This window comes from Anolis sagrei, chromosome 2 (assembly GCF_037176765.1).
Source record: "Anolis sagrei isolate rAnoSag1 chromosome 2, rAnoSag1.mat, whole genome shotgun sequence".
NCBI lineage: Eukaryota > Metazoa > Chordata > Lepidosauria > Squamata > Dactyloidae > Anolis > Anolis sagrei.
This window is the reverse complement of record NC_090022.1, coordinates 106,104,731-106,130,380: the sequence shown is the minus strand read 5'-3', so window position 1 is coordinate 106,130,380 and position 25,650 is coordinate 106,104,731. Positions and strand designations below refer to the sequence as shown.

Here is a 25,650-nt window from a genome sequence, read left to right as displayed (position 1 = left end):
TAAGGAATCTTCTGAAATTATTATAACATTTTCATAGCATGCATAAAGCTTTTAACCTACAGCTCGTGATTTGGTCAAAAATTCAGATTGGCCAAACTGCTAAAAATAAGAATTGGAAATATTTATATTATCTCTCAATGACATTGTGACTTTCCTCTTTAAGTGTAGTAAGAAAGGGAGAGTTTTTATCTGCAATACTTTATACTGATGTCTCTTCAAATAAATGTAGTTTGTTAGTTTTTCCCAAAGATGTCACAAAACATTTAAGAGATGGTGCAGGGGAGCCGGAGGCATTTTGACATATACAGTGGACTCTCCAGATCACCAGGCTCCAGATTCACCAGATCAATTTCCAGTGACCGTGGAGCATCATGTCCTGTACATAAAACGACAGAAATATAAACATAGATTCACTGAAGTGCCATTTAATAATATGGGGTGTGCTGAACAGAAGTCCAGCACATTTGGAAGACCCATTGTACATCATACTATTTCAATTTTCATGTCATTGCATGATACCATATCTATGTGACATTCATGTAACTTTTTCTTATATAACCTAGTATATTTTAGTTCTCGTGAGAGATTTGGAGAGAAAGTTCATGTCGACAAGTAAGCAGTTTCAGCCTCCAGTGTTCTTTGAAGCAGAATTGTTCTCAGATCTTTTGTTTAATTTCTGTTGCCATTTTCTAGCCTGTATCTGTCATTCTAAGCATTAATGATTGCTGTACATCAGAGTTTGTCTTCCAACATTTGATCCAGGGAAAGCAGCGTGTAAAATCAGTGCTGCATTTCAGCATTGTTTTGATCCTTTCTTTTGTTGTAGGAACTACAGTGTAAATCATCCAGACAATTTTTTTAACTATTAAAAAGGGTTACTAGAGAGGTAATAAATTTTAGTAGAACCTTATACATTCTTGCAAGAGCAGCCTGACTTTACCTTTTTGTGATCTGCTTGCATATTTCTAAAATCCTTGTGTGCTCTATCAAAAAGTATTACAATTACAAAATAAGAATGAGTAATAAGGATCACTTAAACTTTATGCATGGACATAAGCTTGGAACCCCAAGTTTCAGCGGTTTCCAGGGGAGCATTTGCACAACTAAAACTTGTGCGCCAGTTGCGCCCGTACCTTGAGAAGTCTGACTTGGCCACGGTAGTCCACGCTCTGGTTACATCCCGGATTGATTACTGCAACGCGCTCTACGTGGGGTTGCCCTTGAAGACTGCCCGGAAGCTTCAGATGGTCCAGCGCTCGGCAGCCAGGTTGCTAACGGGAGCGGCACTCGGGGAGCATACCACTCCTCTGTTGAGCCAGCTCCACTGGCTTCCAATCCGCTACCGGGCACAATTCAAGGTGCTGGCTTTAGCCTATAAAGCCCTAAACGGTTCTGGCCCCACTTACCTCTCCGAACGCATCTCCACCTATGAACCGACTAGAACATTAAGATCGTCTGGGGAGGCCCTGCTCTCGGTCCCGCCTGCGTCACAGGCGCGCTTGGCGGGGACGAGAGACAGGGCCTTCTCAGTGGTGGCCCCTCGGCTATGGAATGCCTTACCGGCAGACATCAGACAGGCACCTTCGTTGCTGGCGTTTCGGAGAAAGGTTAAGACCTGGCTTTATGAACAAGCGTTTGGTTAAGCAGTGCAACCAATCAAAGGAAGACAGTAAATGGAACATAGGAATGGCACAAGGATTATGAGAACGGATCTGATTTCACTGAGGCATTATGTTTTGTTTTGTTGACTTGTCTTGTTTTGATTTGTTAATTGTTGTGGATTGATGTTGTTGATCCTGTTTGTGGCATTTGTTGCATTTTAATTGCACTGATATTGTTTGATAATTTGTACCATGTAAACCGCATTGAGTCGCCTGTTTGGGCTGAAAAATGTGGTATAGAAATAAAGCAAATAAATAAATAAATATGTGCCTGTTGGCTTATGGTGGGCGCGTTACTTTCTTAGGGCTTTCTTCAGCAAGATATACTCAGAGATGGTTTTGCCAGTTCCTTTCTCTTAAATAGAGCCCACAGACCTGTAATTCATCCATGGTCTCCTATCCAAGTACTAACGAATGCTGACCTTGCTTAACTTCTAAGATCAAACAGGATCTGGTGCTTCCAGGATATTTAAGTCATTTTTAAACATTACTTTATTTAAAAATCCAAATGAAATATTTTCCCTTTCTGATGAATTATTTTACCACTTCCTTGCACAAATCCCAGTATTTTAAGATTATGTACTAACTTAGTTAAAATTAATATAAGGAGAATTAAAATGTTTGGATGGATCCTATTGATTTAAGGTGATGATAATGCTACATACATTACCATTGCTTCACATTGAATAACAATTATCCCAAGGTTTGTCAATAATTTTACCAATTTTTCAGTAAGCATTTGTAGACTGTTATAGTGCTGTAGGCATCACATAATAAAAAATGTGCTATTTTGTAAGAAGCTGGAAAAATATTTAAACTGATGCCGATTTATGGAAATGTATAGGTTGTACTCTAGTTTGTAAAAAAAAAAAACTGTACAAGGGGAAAATACAACGCTTCAATAGGTCAGATAAAGTAATGACTTCCAAATTATGCGGTACACGTACTAGAACAATAGAAATGGTACATGCAGATAGAGATGAGCAGAATCACCCGGTTAATCTACCATGTACTGCTTTTCTTCTATCAGTTGACTGCCATATGTTTTGTTAAGTCTCTCAATTTCATACAGACATTTCTTAATTTATCTTAGAACTGGAGCATGCACATTTAGCTTCCATTAATTTGTATTCTTTTCTCCCAAAGTGATCATGAACTCTAGTGACTGTACAAACTGAAACAATGACTTCTTTCTACTATTAGTGTTGACAATCTATAGAAACACGTGTGTATCAATAAAAAGCATTGGTAATGAAGGCATGACCTTCCAAAAGCTAACTCACAGTTATACTGCTGATAGGAAGATCTATTTTTAACTACAACAACTACTTTCTTTCTATGGATGTAGCACTATGTCAATGAAGACTGACAAGTCAGAGGTTCAAGTCTGGGGAGAGCGTAGATGAGGTCCCTCAGTCAGCTCCAGCTCCCCATGTGGGGACATGAAAGAAGCCTCCCACAAGAATGGTAAAACTTCAACACATCCAGGCATCCCCTAGGCCAGTGGTTCTCAACCTTCCTAATGCCGTGACCCCTTAATGCAGTTCCTCATGTTGTGGTGACCCCCCAACCAAATTTGGCACAATTACTAGATACACCCAAATTTGAATACTGGTGGGGTTGGGGGGGGGGGTTGGTTTTGTCATTTGGGAGTTGTAGGTAAAGGTTTTCCCCTGACATTATGTCCAGTCATGTCTGACTTGGGTGTGGTGCTCATCTCCATTTCTAAGCCAAAGGGCCAGTGTTGTCCGTAGACACCTCCAAGTTCATGTGGCCAGCATAACTTCAGGGAGCATGGTTACCTTCCCACCAGAACAGTACCTATTGATCTACTCACATTTGCAAGTTTTTTAACTGCTAAGTTGGCAGAAGTTGGGGCCGACTGCTAAGTTGGCATGCCGCTTCCTGGATTTGAACCTGCACCCTTTCGGTCAACAAACTCAGCAACTCAATCAAAGAGCATTCTGAACTCCACCAACGATGCTAGGCCCCGCACGAAGCCTCCCTCGCCTAGATCGCGCTCCCGCCGGGCCGCGGGGGCGTGATCTAGGAGAGAGAGGCTTTGTTCAACGCTAGGCCCCGCACGAAGCCTCCCTCGCCTAGATCGCGCTCCCGCTGGGCCGCGGGGGCGCTATCTAGGAGAGAGAGGCTTCGTTCAACGCTAGGCCCCGCACGAAGCCTCCCTCGCCTAGATCGTGCTCCCGCCGGGCCGCGGGGGCACAATCTAGGAGAGAGAGGCTTCGTTCAACGCTAGGCCCCGCACGAAGCCTCCCTCGCCTAGATCGCGCTCCCGCCGGGCCACGGGGGCGTGATCTAGGAGAGAGAGGCTTCGTTCAACGCTAGGCCCCGCACGAAGCCTCCCTCGCCTAGATCGCGCTCCCGCCGGGCCGCGGGGGCGCTATCTAGGAGAGAGAGGCTTCGTGCAACGCTAGGCCCCGCACGAAGCCTCCCTCGCCTAGATCGCGCTCCCGCCGGGCCGCAGGGGCGCGATCTAGGAGAGAGAGGCTTCGTGCAAGGCTAGGCCCTGCACGAAGCCTCCCTCGCCTAACCCGCGTTCCTGCCAGCCAGCGGAATCGCGATCTAGGCAAGGGAAGTTTCACGCAAGGCAGCCATTTTGAGGGGGCGGGGCCAACCAAGGCCCCTTCGCGACCCCCAGAAAATGGCCCAGCGACCCCCAGGTTGAGAACCGCTGCCCTAGGCAATGTCCTTGCAGACGGCCAATTCTCTCACACCAGAAGCGAACTCCTGACACAAAAAAGTGTTTTTCTTGAGCATTCCAATATTCTTTCTGTTACTCCCAGATGATAGATTAGTTGTGGAGTTTTGCTCTTTTTAAAAAAATAATCTGGGAATTCTCTAGCAATGGTTAGATGGATAATGCTGTCAGTGACAGGAGAGGGACATGTTTAATTGATTCTTCCGCAGCCTACAGGGCTATCTCCTACTACAGTATTCTAAATGACCCCACCTTTCCAGTTCCAGGAGCAGATTGTCAAAGAATTTAGGGGTTTAGATTTGTTGAAAGAATTGGTAAAGAGGAAATCACCCCTGTTGACCCAGTGGAAAAGTTCTGCTACATGAAAAATCTCCTTTTGTTGGAAGATGCTCTTCAATTCTTAGGATAATTTCACTGACTCCAAGCCATTTTGTATATATTTAGAAACAGAATATATAATTGAATTACCACTTCTGATCTCTGCATGATTTCTGCAATGATAGACAAAAATACTAATTTTCTGCTTCTCTTCTTATCCCAACAATTCATTACTGTGAGCAAACAACTGAAGTGGTACTTTGCCCTTCTGAAAACTTGCGTGCTTTTCTCCCAAGCGACAGACTAATGGCAAGATAAAGAGGTTGACATGATTCTCACACTCTTTAAAGAAGGTGATGTGATAGAATAAATCATGACAAACTCACCATTGCTTTCCCTGCACATATTCAGTTGGTCAGAAAGGATTATGTGCAATTCTGAAAATCCTTAGCAACCTATCCAGTACAGGCCTGACTTCAATTGCATCAAAGATTCCTTTTGTGATGCTTTAAAGAATTGAACAAGTGTATCAATGCAATCATGACTCCTCCTTTCACTCTACAATGTTCATTCATATATTAGAGACAGAGGTAATACAACCCTGCCTGTGACTATACGACAGAACACTACCTTTATGCAGAAGATAAACAACATTTGGCATTAGAATGAGAAGTAACAGAGCAGATCATCATACCTCTGATTCCCGTCAGCTAGAAGCAATTGGCGTTAGATAACCCATCCATGCATTATAATAATAATACCATCCATTGTAGTAATAACATTGGATGTCCTTTCAGGGAGATAAGCATATGATGTTCCCTTACTAAAAGGTATGGGGATGTTTCTTGTGAAGGAGGCTGTCTGTGGCACTGTGTTAATGCTGTGCAGACATTACAGATCAAGTTGAACCGGTAAGTCATCAATGACCTGAGGGTTCTGTAGTCTTACAGTGACCTCAATCGCGAGGTTCTGGTGGAAGGATTTTGCTAGATCGCATTTGATCATGTGAGTTTTTGGATGCCTCATGAGAACCTTTGTTCTCATAAAATTTGGGAGAGACCAGTATATTGATCTGCCCTTAGGTGCCGTGGCCATTCTTTGGCTGATTCCCACATATCACCCACATTCCCTGTATGGAACAATTAAAGGAACTGGATATGTTTAAGTTTCAGAAGGAAGCGCTGGAAGTTTTTTAAACAAAAGCTGAATAACTATGTCTAAGAGGTGCTTTGGCTGTGTATTCCTGCTTTGGCAGGATTTGAACTGCATACACTTTGAAGTACCTTCCAATCTTGCTATCCTATGATGTGTTTGAGTAAGAGGGTCTAAATTACATAGTAGTGACGTAGTGTACTGCTAAGGTTCATTTCTGCTCTTACGGTGGTTTGCATACCCAGTCCACATATTGACCACCATGTGCAGATTTAGAAGAGTGAAACTTTACCTAATTCACTGGATTGTTTTCCTACCCCCCCCCCCCAAAAAAAACCCGGTGCCTCACAACAACACACTTAAAATGCCCCCCTCCCTTGGTGCCAGCGGATGCCCCTGTATCCTCATCCTTTTACTTCTAACTAGGAAAAGAGATTTAAGGGGAAAGGAAAGCTTTCAGGCTACTCTTTTGGAGTGTGGTGTTTCTGATCTAGATTGGACCTGTGCATACTTAGAGGAAGAAATAAAATAGTGTTGAGCTTCATTTTATGTCTTTAAACATACAGTTAAGTCCTAAGAAACAGGTTATTTGGAGCCAAAGCCAAGAATAACATTAATGAGCACATTTTGTAAATGTAGCTAGCAGCAATACAGAGGTCTGATTAAGATTGTGGTACAGAATATGAACAGAAACCCAACAGTTCCACCCTGTTGTGATTCTGTTCATATACTACAACATTAGAACAGCACTGCAACCAGTGATAGCTCCTATTATGCGGGTACACACATGTACTAGCTGAGACTTCTTTCCAATGTATCCCCATGTAGCTGCTGTTAACCTTGCAAATAACATCCAAATTAATTGTATTCATATATTTAACATCATTGTGCAACACTTGGGGATAAATGTGAAGAGAAATGACTACCCCAAATATGGTGCTAAAGAACCTAGAGGTAGTGTTTCAGTTCCATATGTTGCGCCGTTATGTGTGATTGCCTGATTATATGAAATCTGAGGTGTAGCTGAAATATATTTCTATTGGAAAACTATGTTGTGCACCTGATTCTGGAATTTTTCATCTTGGATGACATGTGCTTGGCACTGCTGCTCATTTTCAGAATGAGCTGGAAGAGATACCACCTTCTAACACAATTATTCTTACATCACTGTGACAATTTTCAGGCTCCCTCATGAACCATCTAGAGAGCAATCAGATTTTCAAGCTGTGCTCAGCTAATGATCTTTTTGTCTGAAAAATGTCAACAGACTGGAACTTTAGCCAAAACGGTTTTTGTAGACGAGCATTCTTAGGCTGTTAAAGACAGGATATTACTTTTTTATTGTTTTGAAGTGCATCCACTTTGGGGATCAAACTTTACGAGATTTTAAAAGTTTTGTTTGGTGTTTGGAGTTGCTTAAATTACCAGAGTGGAGAGAAAAAGTACACTGTATCTTCATTACTAAGATCACATGCAATTTAAATACTGTTGGTACACAGCTAGTTTGAATGAAGCATTGAATTTTCCCTGATTTTGGGAGACATGCTAATTGTTTCTTTAAGGCAGTTCTGTGAGTGTTCTGTAAAGTGACAACATTTTAAGTTAGCAAAGAATACTAGAGTTTGATGCATTGCTTAACACATACCTTTGTCTCATTTTCCCAACACTGTCTCTATGTCTCTATATCTTGGATTATTTTTGGAAATGGAATCATGTTTTTGGTCATTGTACTTGCTGCTATTTAATGAAGGGTGTTAAAGCCCACATCACATTCTGTCAGTAAGTATGAGTAAGCTACAGTCCATGTGGCATTTCAGATGCTCTGTTGGTAGGGAGCTTTGATACCAAAAAGAGATTGCTCTGCAATTTGACTGTGCTCACAGATGTTTTTTCCTGATTTCAGCAGGATTTTAAGTGAGGCTTTGAGGTGAGAGATTAACTAGGCTATCTTTGAAATCCCTATGTAGCACAGTTTTAGCAAGAGTCTATAGGGCATGTGCCAGAGTCTCTCAGCTTGCAAAGTGATTTGATAATGCCAAGAAAGTGGTAGGTCAGAATTTTTGTTTAAAATGGTGCAGAAAATTAAGAATGACAATAGTCTAGAGATGGTGATTAGCTTTAGCAGAGATCTGCCGGCAACTGAAAAGGTAAAAAGCATTGCCAACATAATGAGGGCAGCATTTGGAATGAGAGAATGGACCCTGACATTCCCAGTGTTCATTTGCAGGCATGGCACTAGAATTGCTAGTCGGGGTTCACAGTGAGTTCCTGGACTAAATCGCTGTACACTTCAGATAGCTCTCCACAGCTAATCTGGTCCTGTTTTGCAATTTCTGGTTTGAAGATCAAATTATTAATCTTGTGGAGAAGGAAGCCTTTGCCTTCCTTTCTATGTACATGGATCAGGGAGGGCAACAGATTTTAGCATAGCTTATAAGTTTGAAGAATTTAGTTCTGAGTGAGTTTTTCATGCCTTTTCACCAGGTTTGGGAGTTTGTAACTGAAACTGGAAACAGCCAACATGTTTTCCTTAGCCTTTTCTATGGAGAAACTATTTTACATGTCTTTCTAATCATGCACTAAAATTGTTACAATACATTTGACTTGGTGACTCTGTTGATCACTGCTTCAAAATGTGGTGATATCACTAGGAAATGGTTAAATCTTAGATCAGTGGTTCCCAACTTTTAAGAGACTGTGGACCACTGAGACAAAAATGGGATACATTGTGGACCATCAAGATCAATCAACTCCTCACTCCACCACCCGGCCAAAACTAAATTTTAAAAGTTTTTAAATAACTAGAATGCCTTATTCATATTAACATTCACATATACATTTTTTATTTTGTAATATAAAGACAAAACACCATAATGAGACATAATGAAAAAATCAATGTAACTTTTGAGTTTTCATTTCTTTCACTAGGTGGGGAACCCTTGGATCGATACTATTGCTCAATGCTATGCAGATTGAGTAATAGTAGACTGGATCTTGATAGTAGTAGATTCCCAGACTGGCTTTTGAAGCTTGAATCTTTACAAAAGAGGCAGTCTGGGAGAGTGGACTCCCAACAACTCTTCCACTGGCTCAGCCAAAGGGAGAAAGTGCACCCATGTGCTTTCTTCCTTTCCCTTGCTTCCTCACAAGGAGCCACTGATGGAGCTTCCCTCAGCCCCCTCCTTCACTGAACACCAGGCTTTGACTGCCTCCTCCTCCTTGCAATCCAGCCTGCGAACGGGGCTTACTTCTTTGCCTCAAAAGCAGGTAAGGAATGAAAGATTCAATGTCACCATTTCTGCTCCCTCCCTTTGCTTAGTGTTGGACCTTTCTTTACCTGCACTTGAGGAGACTACCGCCAGAGGCCCATTTGCAATCTCCTTGTAACCCAGCTCCCTGCCACCTGGGCCTGCAAATGGTGCTCTGGCAAAAGCAGTTTCAAGCCCAGGCAAGGAAGGAAGGTTCCAACACTTCCATTCTTGCCCCTCCCTTTGCCTGAAGGTGAATCCTTCCTTGCAACCCAGATGGCAGGGAGCTGGGTTGCAAGGAGGAAACTGCAAATGGGACTCTGGCAGCAGCAGCCTCCTGAAGAGCAGGGAGGGAAGGAAAAACATTGAGCACAATCAGGCATGGGACCTGGTAAATAAATCAATCCCATCTTTACACACACAGGGAGATTCAGTTCTGTAACTGGGATTGCTAATGAGAGCAGCTTTTCAGAGTTTACACAAGCAAATATGTCCACCTCAAGCATAACTAGGATCTCTGGGATTTGAGTTGTAAAGTAGTTTAATGGTTTTGTACCAAACTTATTTAAGACCAGTACATTCACACAATTTGAAAAAATCAAAGGCATCTTGGTACCTGTGTAGAAAACTGACCTGATCTCACTGGGGGAGGGAGTTCCACAGTCAAGCGGCCACCAGCAAGAAAGTTCTGTCCCTCATTTCCACCAGTCACACCTGTGAAGGCGGTGGGACCAAGAGCAGGACCTCCCCAGCAGATGTTAACTCATAGACAATGTACACTCAGGACACTAAAAACAGTGGTAAGAATAACAGCATGGACATACAGATATTTCAACCTCAGCATGAATAAATCTGTAAGGAAACCCTTTTCCAGACTCTACTCTGAAATAGGTTGTGCATTTACAAGAGTTCAGGGAAAAAATTATTTTCACTGCCTTCTGCTTGACTACCTCTCAGGAACTTCAAAACTAATACTGAGAGAGTGTGAGACGGGCAGGGGAACTCTTCTGGCCACAGAAGGGTAATTTCCTCTTATGTGAGTGGGTAAACTGTCAGTCTTGGGATCTCACTTCCCCACTGCAGCCTCTACCCACAAATTACAAATGTTGCTTTCCATTGCCTCCCAAGTGACTCACTCCCTGTTTTAAAAGAAGCCCCTTCAGGGACTGAAATAGCTTTTTAAAATGAATAAACATATTTTAAATAATCTGATTTGAGGGAATACATTTTTAATTTTCATTAAGCTAGTGCTTTAACACTGTTACTTTTCTAGGCTTCTGCACTATATCAGGATATTTGGCATAAGATCAATTAAGGGCTTTTTTCTCAGTCCAACTACCATCTTGGGCATATTTAGTGAAGATGCAAGCATGAGTCTTCTCAGTGGCTGCTCCAAGGCTGTGGAATTTGCTCCCATGGAAGGTTTGGATGGCTCTGTCTTTGTTCTGTATTTGCCAGGAGCTGACTCTTCTAAGAACCAGAAGTGCCTTGCCTGAAGCTCTGTTCTTGAGAAGATTCCTAAAAGGGCAGGACGATGGAGGCTTCAAAAGCAAAAGCTGTCTAGATTGACCTCCCCTCCCCCCCCCCCCCCCCAAAAAAATCTCTATATAAAATATTAATCCTTCCAACTCAGTGGTTCTCAACCTTCTGGTCCCCAGGTGTTTTTGCCTACAACTCCCAGAAATCCAAGCCAGTTTACCAGCTATTGGGAGTTCTGGGAGTTGTAGGCCAAAACATCTGGGGACCCACAGGTTGAGAACCACTGCTCTAACTAGAAAGGGCTTACCTAGGAGTAAACAGTGAGAGGTTTCCAGTAGCCTCCATTTTTCTTATGATTTCCAGTTTTTTAACATACTGGTGGTAACTCCTGAAGTAATTCAGTTTTACCTCTTTCTTTCAGTTTTGCTGTTCTCTCTTGCTCAGTAAGAGATTCCTGAAGCAGCTAGTATTACTTTGCCTGTTGTGGTCAGGGACAGGAAAAGTGGAGTAGGATAGGCAGAGTCATAGCTCATTCTTTCCAAACTCAAATAGTACTGCAAAATTTATTCCAGACAGGGAGCAGCAATTTGGCCATTGGATGTGTGTGTTTCTCTGGACCTTCACCACGCTTCAAATGGTAATGCTGTTTTTTTTAAAAAAAAAATTATATCTAGTTAGAGGACATGGAAGGGAAATGGAGAGACTGTGTCAGCAGAAGACTTTGTAAAAAGGTGCTTCTTTGTTAGAAGCTTTGTTAACAGAAGCATGCCTGTTATGGACCAGTAAGATACAACAGACAAGCAACATTGATCAAATTACACCTGCAAGTTTTTACAATGTAAATAAAATAAAATAAAATTTCCAGTGACTTTCCAGAGAAGAGGACTGTAGATATTATAGTTTTAATGTTAAATGTTATTATATAAAGTTCTTCTTGATGCACTCTGTGGCTCACAGAAATAGCTTTATGCCCCTGTGCAGAGTCTTACTCTAAATCTTCAAGTGCTAGTTAGCAATCTTTATTATTTTAATATAGAATAAATAATTATGTTGTTTATCTATGTGCTTCAGAATGTGCTATAATGGATAAGTATTGAATAGGATGTTTACATCATTAGAGGAACATATGGTGAATGTGCTGGATATGAAATACATTGTACATTTTTTCTAAATTTAGCAGCAATATATACAATTGTAGTTCATTATTCATCAAAATATAATACATTTTTGAAAACCTAGGGATGTTATCCTTCACTGATTAATTAGTTAAACACTTGAATTAAAACTTTTCAAAACTTAAAAAGGTATCTCTGATTAATCAGATAGCAGATTTTTTGAAAATCCTGTGTTGATTTAAAACAGTAATAAGAGATGCTTACAAAAACCAGGCTAGGAATATTAAGTAAACACATCGTCCCTCTTTGTAATTTGTATCTTAATTTACCTGAGATGGTCAACTAACATCAATTGTTCTAGGGGGAAATGGTATTTGCTTCTGAGCCTAGTCCTTGAACATGTGTCATATTTTGCTACAAGGAAAAATGAAAATAAGATGAACAGCAAAAAAGGAATTTTCTTAAATAGTACAACTCTCAATTTGGCTTAACTTTCTTAAGGCTTAATTTGTCAAGGAAGAAAAAGTGCATGAAACAATAAAACTTTTACATACAAATCATGTGGAAATATACTGGTATTTGCTCTGATAGGCATTTATAGCTAGATACTTCATTTCAATTCTAGCAGAGCGATCAGTTTATATAAAAGCAAGTATTAATTTGGGCAGCATAATTTGTTAGTGTTGGAAGTGTGAAAGAAAATTAAAGTATTTAGAGCTGGTAATGCTGGTCATTGACCAAAATAAAATATTCATATTCCTTCAGAGCAGGTGTGGGAAAAGGTGTAAGACATATAGCCTTCGCTGCTTTCTGTGCCCCTTAAGTTCACTCCCCTTAGTCCTCTGACAGCTCCTAGCCATAATCACTCAACAAAAACCATTTATAGGAAGAAAATTGATCATAAAACCACAATATAGAGGTGCCTTCTGCATCCAAACCCTCCCATTCACCCCTAAAAGACCCTCTACTTTAAAGAACTGGTGATAAAATAGAAAGTAACATCAAAATTTCCAGAGTCAGTTTCTGAAATAGTGGGACAATCTTAAGTATACTCCATAGTACTGCTGAGGACTTTGAAAATGTATTCAGGTGCTCCTGCTGCAGGAAATTGTTGAGGAAATGAAAAGCAATCTTGAAAGTGGTAAAGGAAAAAAAAAGTGGTAAAGGAAAAATGCAAGATTAGCAAGTTTTTAAAAACGTTATTTCAATTCATGTTATTTTGGAAAAGGCAACCAAATTGATAGTAGTAGAAATTGCAAGCTCTGGGGACAGATAACTTTACTGTTTGCGTTCTCTTTACTGGTGTTGATTTAAAAATTGTAAAACAATCTGCATCTGTGAGAAAAAGAGATGCAAAATTTTAAAAGGAGTACATTTACTTTTATCCCTGTGCATTTAAAATTACAATGACAAATATTTTAAAATATGAAAGAAATAAAAGGTACCGTTCTTCCCAAGTCTCAAGTATGGTTCTCCCCAAGTCTCAAGCAACCCAGAAAACAGTCCCCAGTATTTGTCTACCCTAAACTTACAGAATGAAACCAGGTTTTCTGTGCTAAGATAGCTTGTAATTTTTGGAATTTAACTTCAGTGTGAGCCCCAACGTTGGCAGTCTTTAGGAAGAGCTTGAAGACGTGGTTCCAGTGTGCCTTCCCAGAATAGGAAATTCCAAGCATCATGTCCCAAATGCACTTTATTAGAGATTTAAGATTGTCTGCACACCGCACCTATCTCCAAAAATCTATCCATTTCACCTGTCACGTCCAGCATTTTTTAAATTTTTAATCATTACATTTGGCCCGGCCTTAGTTTTAAATACGCCGTGGTGTTATTGTCTAATGTTTACTGCTAGTCTTTTAATGTTTATTGTTTTGTTTTATGAGTTTATTTATTGTTGTATTTGTTATGCTGTTGTTTTATTGATGTGTTGGGCCTTGGCCTCTTGTAAGCCGCACCAAGTCCTTCGGGAGATGTTAGCGGGGTATAAATAAAGGATTATTATTATTATTATTATTATTATTATTATTATGTGCTTCTCAGGACTCTTATTCTAATGCTCTTTAGTTGTTTTGACTGTTCCTATAAACTTTTCTACATTCTTCTGAAATGCTGAGAGTAATACATACTTAGCTATGTTGAGCTGGCTGGTCCCTTAATGATCCATCTTTCTGAAAAAATACACAGTATATATTTATGTAATCTCACCTTTGTCCAGATATACGGAGAGATTTTTTTACAATGTGAATATGAATATTCAGTTTCTCGGGTACCTTTAATTGCAAAATGTTATTACTGTCTAGCATAAACCTATACCAATTATTTATTTCATTATTAAAGTATTTGTATATCATACTTTATATCCAGTGGTTTCAAGGCAGTATACAATACATGAAAAAATCTAGGTCCAGTAACAATATAGAGTTATGGTGCTATTGTTCCACTTTAACTGCTATGCTTCCATCCTGTGAAATCTTGAGATTGGGAGTTTAGGAAGGGCCATTGATAATTCTCAACTATAGAGGTTTTCTGGTGCCTCTGATCAAACTACAACCCCAGGGTTCCATAGGATGCTGCCATGGCAGCTAAAATGGAATAATAGTACTATAATTGTATTGTATGAATGAGCCTGCAGTTTCAACCCCAATGTCCTTGGGCACATGTACCCCTTCAATGGTATTTAAGAGACCTCAGTGACTCTGCTATCTTTAGACCCCTGCCTAACGTAGTGGTGACTCACCACTACCTGGTTCCCCTCTGCCAATCACTTATCCACACAATGGTGACACTTTTGAATGGAAGCCAATGTTTATTTGGCTCTCCCAAGCAGTCAGAAAGCCAATTGTATCTTCCATAATGCAATGTCTGACATTTTGACTGAGGAAGGCTTTAACTGCAGGGAAGCCAAATGCAGGTTCTAGTCAAATTTCCTGGCACAAATGAACAGCCTTTAATCATTTAATGGAACAAGTGACCTTCCTATGTCTGAAAATAGGAAAGCCAAAGAAGCAAAAGTCATGACTAAGGATATATATGAAGACAGGGAAGAGGAGACATTAGTTCAAGAGGCTTTGAGGGAACAATAAGGATTTTGTGCAAGATCTGTGAATAGATACAGGAGCAGTGTGGAGACTTGAGGGAGAAGCATATCGTCTGATAGATAAGATTAATTGTTTTGGCTGAGTTCTACATAGATGTGAGCTCACAAATCTGTGGCAACAGGAAGCCAGAAAGGAAATGTTTGCAGTAGCAAGGCAGGGCCCTGAATAAAGTTAAAATTAAATGTTTTCTCCAAAGGGAATGAGAAGTGATGCTGTTCTACAGTGTTGCAAATGGAAAAAGTGGCATGCAGAGATCGATATAGTTTGGGAAGGAAAGGACAGAGTTATGGAAAAAAGCCAAATCTAAGGACTTTATTGCACAAAAATGCTATTCCACTACAGTTGCAGTTCCTTTGATAACACTATGTAACAAAATTTGAAAAAAAATCTGTTTCTGGTTTGAAAGTCTTATTCCTGTTTAATTGTGCGGTACTTACTTTGTTATACGCCAGAAACTTCATTTTTTTGTGGCTGCCACAAACTATGTTGAATTGGTTAAGACTCAGTGAGCTATTCATTGAAAAACTATAGCAAAATATGCTGCAGGATGTCCCACAAAAACAAAGTTTTTGTAGTTTAATAATCTTTTTCCATGTTTTATGATCTACCCAATTGGGAAATGACATTTATAACCCTGGGTCAAAAATTGTGTTACATAGTGTCATCAGTGCATACATAATTGAATCATACTTGATACCGCATTTCTCTTTGTGTAGTGCAATTGTCTTGATTTGCCAATTCATAATCCCATCAACTGTACTTCTGCACACCCTCCTGATTCTGTCTTCCCAGAATACTGCTGTTCTTTCATTTTAATTTTAGCACAATTGCACAATTCCAGATTTAAAAACAAAAAAGGCACATGCAAATATAACATTAAAGGAAAACAACAAGCTTAGGAATACTGAGGGGAGAGGAGGAGAATCCTGCCTCCTGATATGACTTTACTGCCAGTATACCAGCCTAGAAGCAGAAGGGAGCCATTGCACAAAAGTAAGTGGCGGGAATGTTGCATGATTGGGAAGTGTTAATGGGTTTCACCCACTTATAGCAGTGGGACACTCACAAGAGCAGGGGATGAGACAGAGCAGCAGTGTAGTGCACACTAGCTACAATTCCAGTTTGCGTGCTATGAGCTATAAAATTATAAGAGTAGATAGTGAAAGTGTACATGTGGACTTCTGCATCAATGAGGGAAAAACTTGTGAGAAAAGACGGGAAGTTCAGACTTAATTAGAGGATGATGAATTCATTCATCCTTTGTCATATACCTGGTGCTTTCCTCTTCTAAATGAGTTTCTTATAATAGCTATAAGTGTGAATTTTATTTGCATTTTATATACTCATTGCATACGTTCTCAAAAGATTCATATTATTATATTAACATTAAGCAGCAGCATGGCATTTCAATGCAAAAAATACAGTTCTTTTGAAGTATTCAAGTGAAACAAAACACAAATGTCAATTTGTAAAGGGAAAAGCTGAACAAGTTCTGATTATTCTGGGTTGAAACACGATTTCCTACAACATCCTCTGAGTGATGTTCTGCTTGAAATCCTTATAGACTGAAGGGGAATAAGAATTTTTGGCTGATCCTCTCACTCTCCCTGCTCTAGAATTTACATTAAAAAGAACCCAGATTAAGAAAAGACAAAGCACAGGTTACTGTATGTCGTGCCACAGCCCATTTTTAAGGACTTCATCATAAAGGCCAAGCGAAGCGTCCTGCTTCACCTGGCATCCAGGAGAAAAGAGAGGGGAAGCCAGGTGAATCTGTCACCCTACACACTGCTCCTCTATGCGACACTTTCCCCATCACATGGGGCAAGTGTTTTCCTCTCAGCGAGGCCCTATGCTGGCTCCATTAGAGCCAGCACAACACGAGAAGCCTTCTGTGTTAGGGAGAAAGCGTTCAGCACCACATTCAGCCCCGTTGGTGCTGGGCCTCCGCTGGAATTCACGCAACCTCATGTGTAAGGTTCCATCCATTAGACATGGTAAAAGTGTCCTAGGACACTAAATTCACCTTGTCTGATGAGATCGTAAAACTATTTTTAAATATTACATTTTTTCTGATAGGTTTTTATTTGTACCTCTATTCATCTGAATGGGTTATTCTGAGTCTCTTAGTAGTGAAAACATGTTTCAAAACCCATATGGAACAGTAGTTTTCTTTAGAAGCATGACAGTCCTGAAGGGAACTTCATGCATTCCGTATGAGATTAAAGCCACTATAAGGGCTAATTTGTCTAATTCTCTTTGTCTTTGTCTTCGTCATCTGTTTTGTCATCAAGAGGTATGTTGGGAAGTGTGGATGTGGGGGGTGTGTGTCTCATTCATTGTAAGAAAGTCAGTTGTAAGAAATTCATTGTACAAGTGACGGTGCTTATAAAGTTAGTACAAAACCCAACACATTTTTCATGTGAAGACCTAGACTGTTTGAAGGATTAGATCTTCCCATATGAACCTGCCTGAGTTTTAAAATTTGCAGGAGAGGCACTTCTCTCTATCTCGCTGTTTTCACAGACATATTTGATGGGAATACAGAAAAGGACCTTCTCTGTGGCTGTTCCCATATTTCCTTAGGGAAACCAGGATGGCTCCTTCTTTATTGTGTATTTGGTGACAGGTTAAAACATTTCCTTTTCAACCCTGGTAATTTATTTTTAGCAGATTTCAAATTGCAAAGTGAGGTTGCTTACTCTTTTGTTTGAAATCTTTTTGACTATTTAAATTTGCAGGGCAAAGTTGATAATTTCTTCTCTTTCTACTTAACATATAGGTGGGCAGAAAGTTGAATCTTTCAAAAGTCATATTCCTGCATGCTGCCCTGATACCTTTACCCATTTTGCCATAAATGTATCATTTACCTAAAGAACAAATCATTCAGTGAGGCTTTTTTGACCCTTGAACTGGAGATTTGGGACCTGTGGATGATAGCCGATGGAGGAATGAGCAGTAAAATCCAATTTCCTTAACATTCTCGTGTGAACATTTATTTGGTTGTAATCTGCTATCTATACCACATTTTACCTATTTATTTATTTATTACTACCTCTATTCAACATTTTGAAAGAGACTAAAGAAAAATCTTTGATTATACATACACATTTTAAAACATCTTAAATTAACTTCCTATTAATTGGAATGCATATTGCGATACAAAATTCTTCCATGAGAATATAGATCAATTTAACCGTATACACTTTCACCTTTGATGTTTTTTGTTGTTTCATTATGTGATTCATTAGATGCAGAATGTATTTTCAAGTTTTTCAAAACAAACATGCATCAGTATAATTATGATATTGCTAATGTTACTTTTCTAATTATTGTTCTTTAGAAATTTCAAATTAGTGTAATGATTAAACAGGCAATTAATATTTCACTTTGCTGCTGTGTTTGTTTTCTTGTATTGTCTTGCATTCATTGTTAAGACTTAAATAACAGGAATATATTACCATATAACAAATTATATCATCTATCTTTATTATTGAAAGAAACATTATTGCAAACCAACACATTCTTGTTCTGATGACCATGTTCATATAAATGTTGCTAATTGTTTGGTGGGAATAGCTATATAATCTTTGAAACTATTGCTTCTTCATTTAATATATGCATATTTTCCATTCCTCTGTCACTGAGTTCAAGGAGTTATAGATTAAGTTCCCAGGCACTTTTGGGTTATGTCCTTTGACTAATATGGTTTCAAAATATCTTGTCCAATCTCATTCACGCTTACTTCTTGGGAGGAGAGCAATGTCCAGTCTCGATAAAATAGTAAAGAGCAGAGACATCAGACTGGCAACAAAGATCCGCCTAGTCAAAGCCATGGTATTCCCTGTAGTCACCTACGGATGTGAGAGCTGGACCTTAGGGAAGGCTGAGCGAAGGAAGATCGATGCTTTTGAACTGTGGTGTTGGAGGAAAGTTCTGAGAGTGCCTTGGACTGCGAGAAGATCCAACCAGTCCATCCTCCAGGAAATAAAGCCCGACTGCTCACTGGAGGGCAGGCTACTAGAGACAAAGTTGAAGTACTTTGGCCACATCATGAGGAGACAGCAAAGCCTAGAGAAGACAATTATGCTGGGGAAAGTGGAAGGCAAAAGGAAGAGGGGCCGACCAAGGGCAAGATGGATGGATGGCATCCTTGAAGTGACTGGACTGACCTTGAAGGAGCTGGGGGTGGTGATGGCTGACAGGGAACTCTGGTGTGGGCTGGTCCATGAGGTCACGAAGAGTCGGAGACGACTGAACGAATGAACAACAACTCATTCATGCATTGTCAAAATGTTTTGCAAATTACTTCCATTTGATCAAGTCCTGGGTTTTTTAATGCTGTATCTACAGGTTTCCTTAACCAAATTGATCTTTCAATAAGTTCATTATTTTATCATACCATAATTTCTGGCCTTCTAAAGCATGGAGTTGACTACATAATTTTTCCAGTACATATGAAACACTGTTTTAGGTACTGGAGGAGTAGCAGCAGGTCAAATATAAAGGATTCATCACTTTGGTAAAATATTTACATATTAGGATTGGGCAAAAATCTGGATGCAGATGTGGAGAGGAAATAACCACATAAAACAACACACATAGATAATTTATTTTGTTTTGAGGCCATATATTTTTTTAAAGTTAAGTTTGTTTGAACATAGTTGTAAGTTAAAACTTTTAGGTTTGATTGTTCCCCAAATATTGGAGAATTCAGCTCTTTTTCTCTTTTTCTTTTTAGGCCCTTCAAATCATCACAGCCAGTCAACGCTGAGACCACCTCTTCCACCTCCACACAACCACACTCTGTCCCATCATCACTCCTCTGCCAATTCCCTCAACAGGAATTCCTTAACCAATCGACGGAATCAGATTCATGCACCAGCTCCAGCACCGAATGATCTGGCCACCACGCCTGAATCTGTTCAGTTACAAGACAGCTGGGTGCTCAATAGCAATGTGCCCCTCGAAACCAGGTAGGCTATTAAAAAAGGTTCACTTTGGTGAGATTGTCTTGAAGATTCTGTATTTGTGAGTGTCATTGAGACAATGCAGAAATATTGTGACCTGACACGACCTCTAGGATAGTTAACCAACATTTTAGAACTCTCTATCAAATAATAAAGGATTTGCATTTATTTGAATATTCATAACTAGATATCACTGACTGCTTAGGTCAGTGTAGATGTTGCTCAGCCCCGCAACAACCAAATGTGCTGATCCAGGATAATTCAAAACAAGGAACAGGTAGGTCCTGCGTTGTATCGGAGACCACTGCAACATGGAAGGCAGGGGTGGACAATTAGGGTGGCTGCCCAGGGGTGATGCTGGGTGGTGGGGACTCCCTCCCATCTCAGTGGTGGCTAGGGGAATCTTGTAAGGACCATATCCAGTGCTGATCTGGCATCTAGCACACCAGATTGGTTCCAGTTTATATGTCTGTGTAGATCTATTCTAAATCATATCATATGGAACATATGCTATGATCCAATCTATCCACTGATTTATCTTCCAGCATCATCAGTGGTATAAACAATGTTTCACTTTGTGTGGTACCAGAGAAAAACAAATATTAGGAATAAGGTAAGGTTTGGAGATTTAAAAAGCAATGTTTTGTGCACATTGCACGCTGTCAGTGAAGCTATTATGCACAAGTGTTTTCTTTATGTGTTGCTCATTTAGTTACTGAAAGTTGGTCAGTTCAGCTTAACATTTGCTTTCTTTGAGTACTTATCAGATAGCTTCAGCAACAAATAGAATTTATGTGACATATTTCACTTTAAAACATATTTAAATGTTGTAAGAGAATATTGACTAACCATGACTGATAAATTATGCATTTGGCCCACCCTGAAGCAATAAACAGGACTAATTTGAAACTAAGCGTTTTGGGAGACCTGAAGAAACAATCCCTGACTCAAGACTGACAGAGCTATAATTTTAATTTACATTTCATCCAACGTGCTGGCTTACTTAAATCCCTCTTGTACATACTGTCAGTTTGATGCCTGTAGGGCACACCATAACGTTTTAAAAGGTGCTGTTTGTTAACTGGTGACAGAAAAAAGAAAGAGAAAAACAAACTTTCCAAGGTGTGCTATTTCTAAATATTCTCTATATTGCTGTATTTTCTGAGTTTTATTATTGTATTATAAACTCAACCTAAGTTTATGCAATCAAATGGCAATCAAAGTTTTTAAAAAAAATAATACTCCTGTAGTTTTACGTTTTAGATTTCTTCTCTATGTAAACCAAGATTCTTCGTTCTCTATCTAGCTCTATATATCCCATCTTGTTAACTCCTGACATCCTTAACAATTTTCTTACCCTACAAGAGGACAATGCAAACTAAACTAATTGACAGCCAGTATGAATAATATGCATGACACTCAACAGAACAAATCTTTCCTATCTTTTCTGATTTGGAGATCCTAAGGGTATAATTTTGGGCATTGCTTTTCCTTTGGTTAATGGATCCATTCCAATTTGTGCAACCTGAAGGTATAGCAAACATCCTTGGAGAGGTAAAAGATATATTTTTTTATTCATAAAAGCACTGGGACAGGATACTACCAAATGAGCTGTGGTGAATGTATGGCAGGCTGCCTAAAATAGGTAGTGATAAATCCTTAACTAAAATAAATAAACAACCTTTCCCCCAAATATCCTTCTGTTCCCTGATCCTCACAACACTAGATAATTGTCAGTCAATGTTACCTACAGAAAATGGATTATCTAGGTCCATTTGAAATTAATTTCAATTTGTGACAATGAAAACTTTGATCCCTTTGGTAGATGCTGGATAGAAAGCTGTTCTCCTGGACCTCTCAGCTGTTTGGTACATGAACCATAGTGTCCGTCAGATCTATTTTTCTCAGTTAGGACTTGGAGGTACTGCTTTATGGTGGGTTTAGTACTTCTTGAAAGGGCAGGCTCAGAAGGAGATTCTGGTTATTCATTTCAGTATCCTGGCCATTGTATTGCAAGATCTCCCAAGGTGCTGTTTTGCTCACCATGACTTATATATATATATATTAGACAATGTGATTGGCCAATGTTTTCAGCAAGGAGACGCTAATGATATAAGTTTGTTATTGACTTTGCTATGGTTTTAGAATATTTTAATGTTTTTAATTGTATTTAATGTTTTTAATTGGTACCAACTGTGAACTGCCCTGAATCGCCTGCAGGCTGAGAGGGACAGTATATAAATATTGTGTGTGTGTGTGTGTATGAAACCTTTAGGAGAAGTTTCAGAGTTTAATGCCACCAATATGCTAAGACAACCAACTCTATCTCTCATGTTTATCTGATTCCAAGAAAGCCATTAATCACTTAACATTTGTCAGTTATGGACTGGATGAGAGGGAACAAATTTAAATTTAATCCAGGTAAGAAAGACAGAGACACATCCGCTCAGTACCAGCTCTTCTGTTAGGTCTAGTTCACTGTTTCTCAACCTTCTCGATGCCGTGACCCCTTTATACAGTACCTCATGTTGTGGTGACCCCCAATTATAAAATTATTTTGGTTGCTACTTCATAACTGTAATTTTACTACTGTTATGGATCATGATGTAAATATCTGATATGTAGGATATATTTTCATTCACTGGATAAAATTTGGCACAAATACCCGATAGGCCCAAATTTGAATATTGGTGGGGTTGGGGGGGGTGTGGTTTTGTCATTTGGGAGTTGTAGTTGCTGGGTTTTAAAGTTCACCTACAATCAAAGAATATTCTGAAATCCACCAACAATGGAATTGAACCAAACTTGGCACACAGAACTCCCACGACCAACAGAAAATACTGGAAGGGTTTGGTAGGCACTGACATTGAGTTTTGGAGTTGTAGTTCACCTACACACAGAGAGCACTGTGAACTCAAACAATGATGGATTTGGACCAAACTTGGCACGGATACTCAATATACCCAAATGTGAATACTGGTGGAGTTTGGGGAAAATAGACCTTGACATTTGGGAATTGTAGTTGCTGGGATTTATAGTTTGCCTACAATCAAAGAGCATTCTGACCCCCACCAATGATAGTATTGGGCCAAACTTCCCACACAGAACCCCAATGCCTTGAAGGGACTCACTGGTACAAGCCTCCCTCCATCCTTGCACACTTTCCCTCACCCACACGTGCGCACCACTCTGCCATGCACTGATCATGCCTGCTCTCCCCTCCCTGCTTGGAGTCTCCATAACAGCCCTCCCCTTGGCTGAGAGGCTGCCCAATCACAGAGGAGGGGGGCTTTTGGTGGGAGGATTCCTTGTCTGTTTCCCAAAAGGAAGAGAAGGACAAGCAGAAAGATTTACAGCCTTCTCTGTCAAAGGGGTTCCTAAGACCATGAGAAATATATATTTTTCTGATGGTCTTTAGTGACCCCTCAGAAACTCCCTTCCCCCCCCCCCCCCCCCCATGGGTCCCTCTCCCAGGTTGAGAAATGCTGGTCTGGTTTATTCAGATCAGTTTCTTAATCAAAAGTACTACACTTTTACCTCAGTTCTTATGTTTGAAATGGTGTTTTTAACACAATCATTTATTGGTTTTACCCTGTATATTCATTGATTTGTCTAGAATTGTTTTTGTCAAAAATCAACCTAGAAAACCTGAGTTGGTTTATTAATTGGTCAGTGTGAGTAATGTGCCTTAATTCTCATTTTTTTAAAAACAACAACACTCTTTTCTGAGTAGAGTGGCAAATGGCAATCTGCCCAGGAAAATGTAAAAGAAGCATCAACTCCCTCTCTTCTCTCTGCCATAGTGCCTCTTCTGGCCTTTTTGAATGCCTGGAGAGGAAAATGGAAGTGGCAGCTGGTCTCCTTGTCACAGAACGACCCTCTACTCAAACATGGGACTGCCTTTAGTCCCATATGAGATGAACTGGAGTACACAATAAAATAATATAAACTACTGAGAAGGTAGCTAGTAACTGACTGTAGTCTCAGATACTGAATGCTAAAGAACCCAAGAAAGTGGTAGGGCTAGCAATCCATGCCTTGTTCTTTGCTGCCAAAATGTTTGAGCATAAGTCAGATACAATTTGTGGCTTCCACTTGGATAGTATAGTGAATCTGGCAGTTATTGTTGAGAACAGCACAGATGAAATTTCTTATCCTATTTGGACACAGTGAATCTTTCATGTTTCTCTGTGTTACCGTTTTCTAAAATTAGATTTTGAAGGCTTATAAAGCATCCAACTATTACAGAATAGTGTTGACTTTTAGCCTACTTTCCGTGAATACAGCATAACTGTCAGAAAGAGTTCCTGTGAACTGAATTTAAGATTCATTCTCCTACTGTATAAGATACTCTCTTCTTAAGGCATTTGTCGAATTCTTCTTGTTCATGGTACTTGAACCCTTGTATATTTTTACACATGTAAATGCTGTAGGCTATAACTTAATGTCACTCAGAATAAATTTTCCTTTTAAATACATTTTCTGCAGATCCTCATTTTTTGTTAATAGCTACATACTTCTGTTGCCAAACATTTTCTTCTTCTTTTACATGAATATGTCAAAGATCTAGAAATAGCTATCTTGAAACAGTACTTTCTTGCTAAGTTTGAGACAAACAATTGACTGAAAAAGCCATAAAGAATTAACTGGAAAATTTTCATAATTTTGTTCCTGCTGCTAGAAAATCTTTGAAAACCATGCAGTTTTCAAAAGTTATTCCCAGCAATCTGGGAAACCAGCTTGAAATCATCTGGATAAGAATCAAGGGAACTGGGACTCAAAAAGATGTCGTTGTAGGCGTCTACTACAGACCCCCAAGCCAGGAGGAAGAACTTGATGAAGTCTTCTGCCAACAGTTGACCAAACAGGCACAGAAAAGAGATGTAGTAGTCATGGGCGATTTCAACTATCCCGATATTTGCTGGAAAACAAACTCGGCCAAGAGTACAAGGTCCAACAAATTCCTCGCTTGCCTTGCAGACAATTTCATGGTCCAGAAGGTAGAAGAGGCAACAAGGGGATTGGCTACTCTTGATCTCATCCTAACAAATGCGGAGGACCTGATCGACGCGGTCGAAGTGGTAGGATCCTTAGGGGCAAGTGACCATGTGCCCCTGCAATTTGAGGTACAAAGGAAGGCCGAAACTAAGACAAGTCAAACCCGCATTTTGGACTTTAGGAGAGCTGATTTCCAAAAAATGAAGGAAACACTGAGCAGCATTCCATGGACACAAGATACTAAAAGACAAGGGAGTTACGGATGGATGGGAATTTCTCAAGAGTGAAATACTCAAGACGCAATTGCAAACCGTGCCAACAAAGAGAAAAAATAGGACAAGTGCAAAGAAGCCAGAATGGATGTCCAAAGAACTTCTAACTGTGCTAAGACACAAAAGAGACATGCACAAGAAGTGGAAAAAGGGAGAAATCACCAAAGAAGAATTCAAACAAATAGCCAACAGCTGTAGGGAAAAGGTCCGCAAGGCTAAAGCACAAAACAAGCTCAGGCTTGCCAGGGACATTAAAAACAATAAAAAGGGCTTCTATTCTTATGTCAGTAGAAAAAGGAAAAACAAGGAGGCGATAGGACCTCTTCGAGGAGAAGATGGGGCAATGCTGACAGGGGATAGGGAAAAGGCAGAACTACTTAATGCCTTCTTTGCCTCGGTCTTCTCACAAAAAGAGAGTCTTCAACCTCAGCGAGATGGAGTGGATGAGGGATTGGAGGACATCCAACCCCAAATTGGGAAAGAAGTCATCCAGGAATACCTGGCCGCTCTTAATGAGTTCAAGTCCCCAGGGCCAGATCAACTACACCCCAGAGTATTGAAGGAACTAGCGGAAGTCATTTCGGAACCATTGGCAACCATCTTTGAGAGTTCTTGGAGAACGG

The 25,650-nt window shown here is 39.9% G+C and overlaps 1 protein-coding gene across 12 annotated transcripts in view; it reads left to right on the top strand.

Moving 5' to 3' along the window:
* The window catches only part of TENM2 (teneurin transmembrane protein 2), a 1,067,106-nt gene that overhangs the window by 752,883 nt on the left and 288,573 nt on the right, over window positions 1-25,650 (top strand). For all 12 annotated transcript variants that reach the window (XM_060765004.2, XM_060765001.2, XM_060765000.2 and 9 more), the window contains one exon: window positions 19,529-19,763. In XM_060765004.2, coding sequence (XP_060620987.2) covers window positions 19,529-19,763 — 235 coding nt within the window. The remainder of the gene's footprint in view (window positions 1-19,528; window positions 19,764-25,650) is intronic.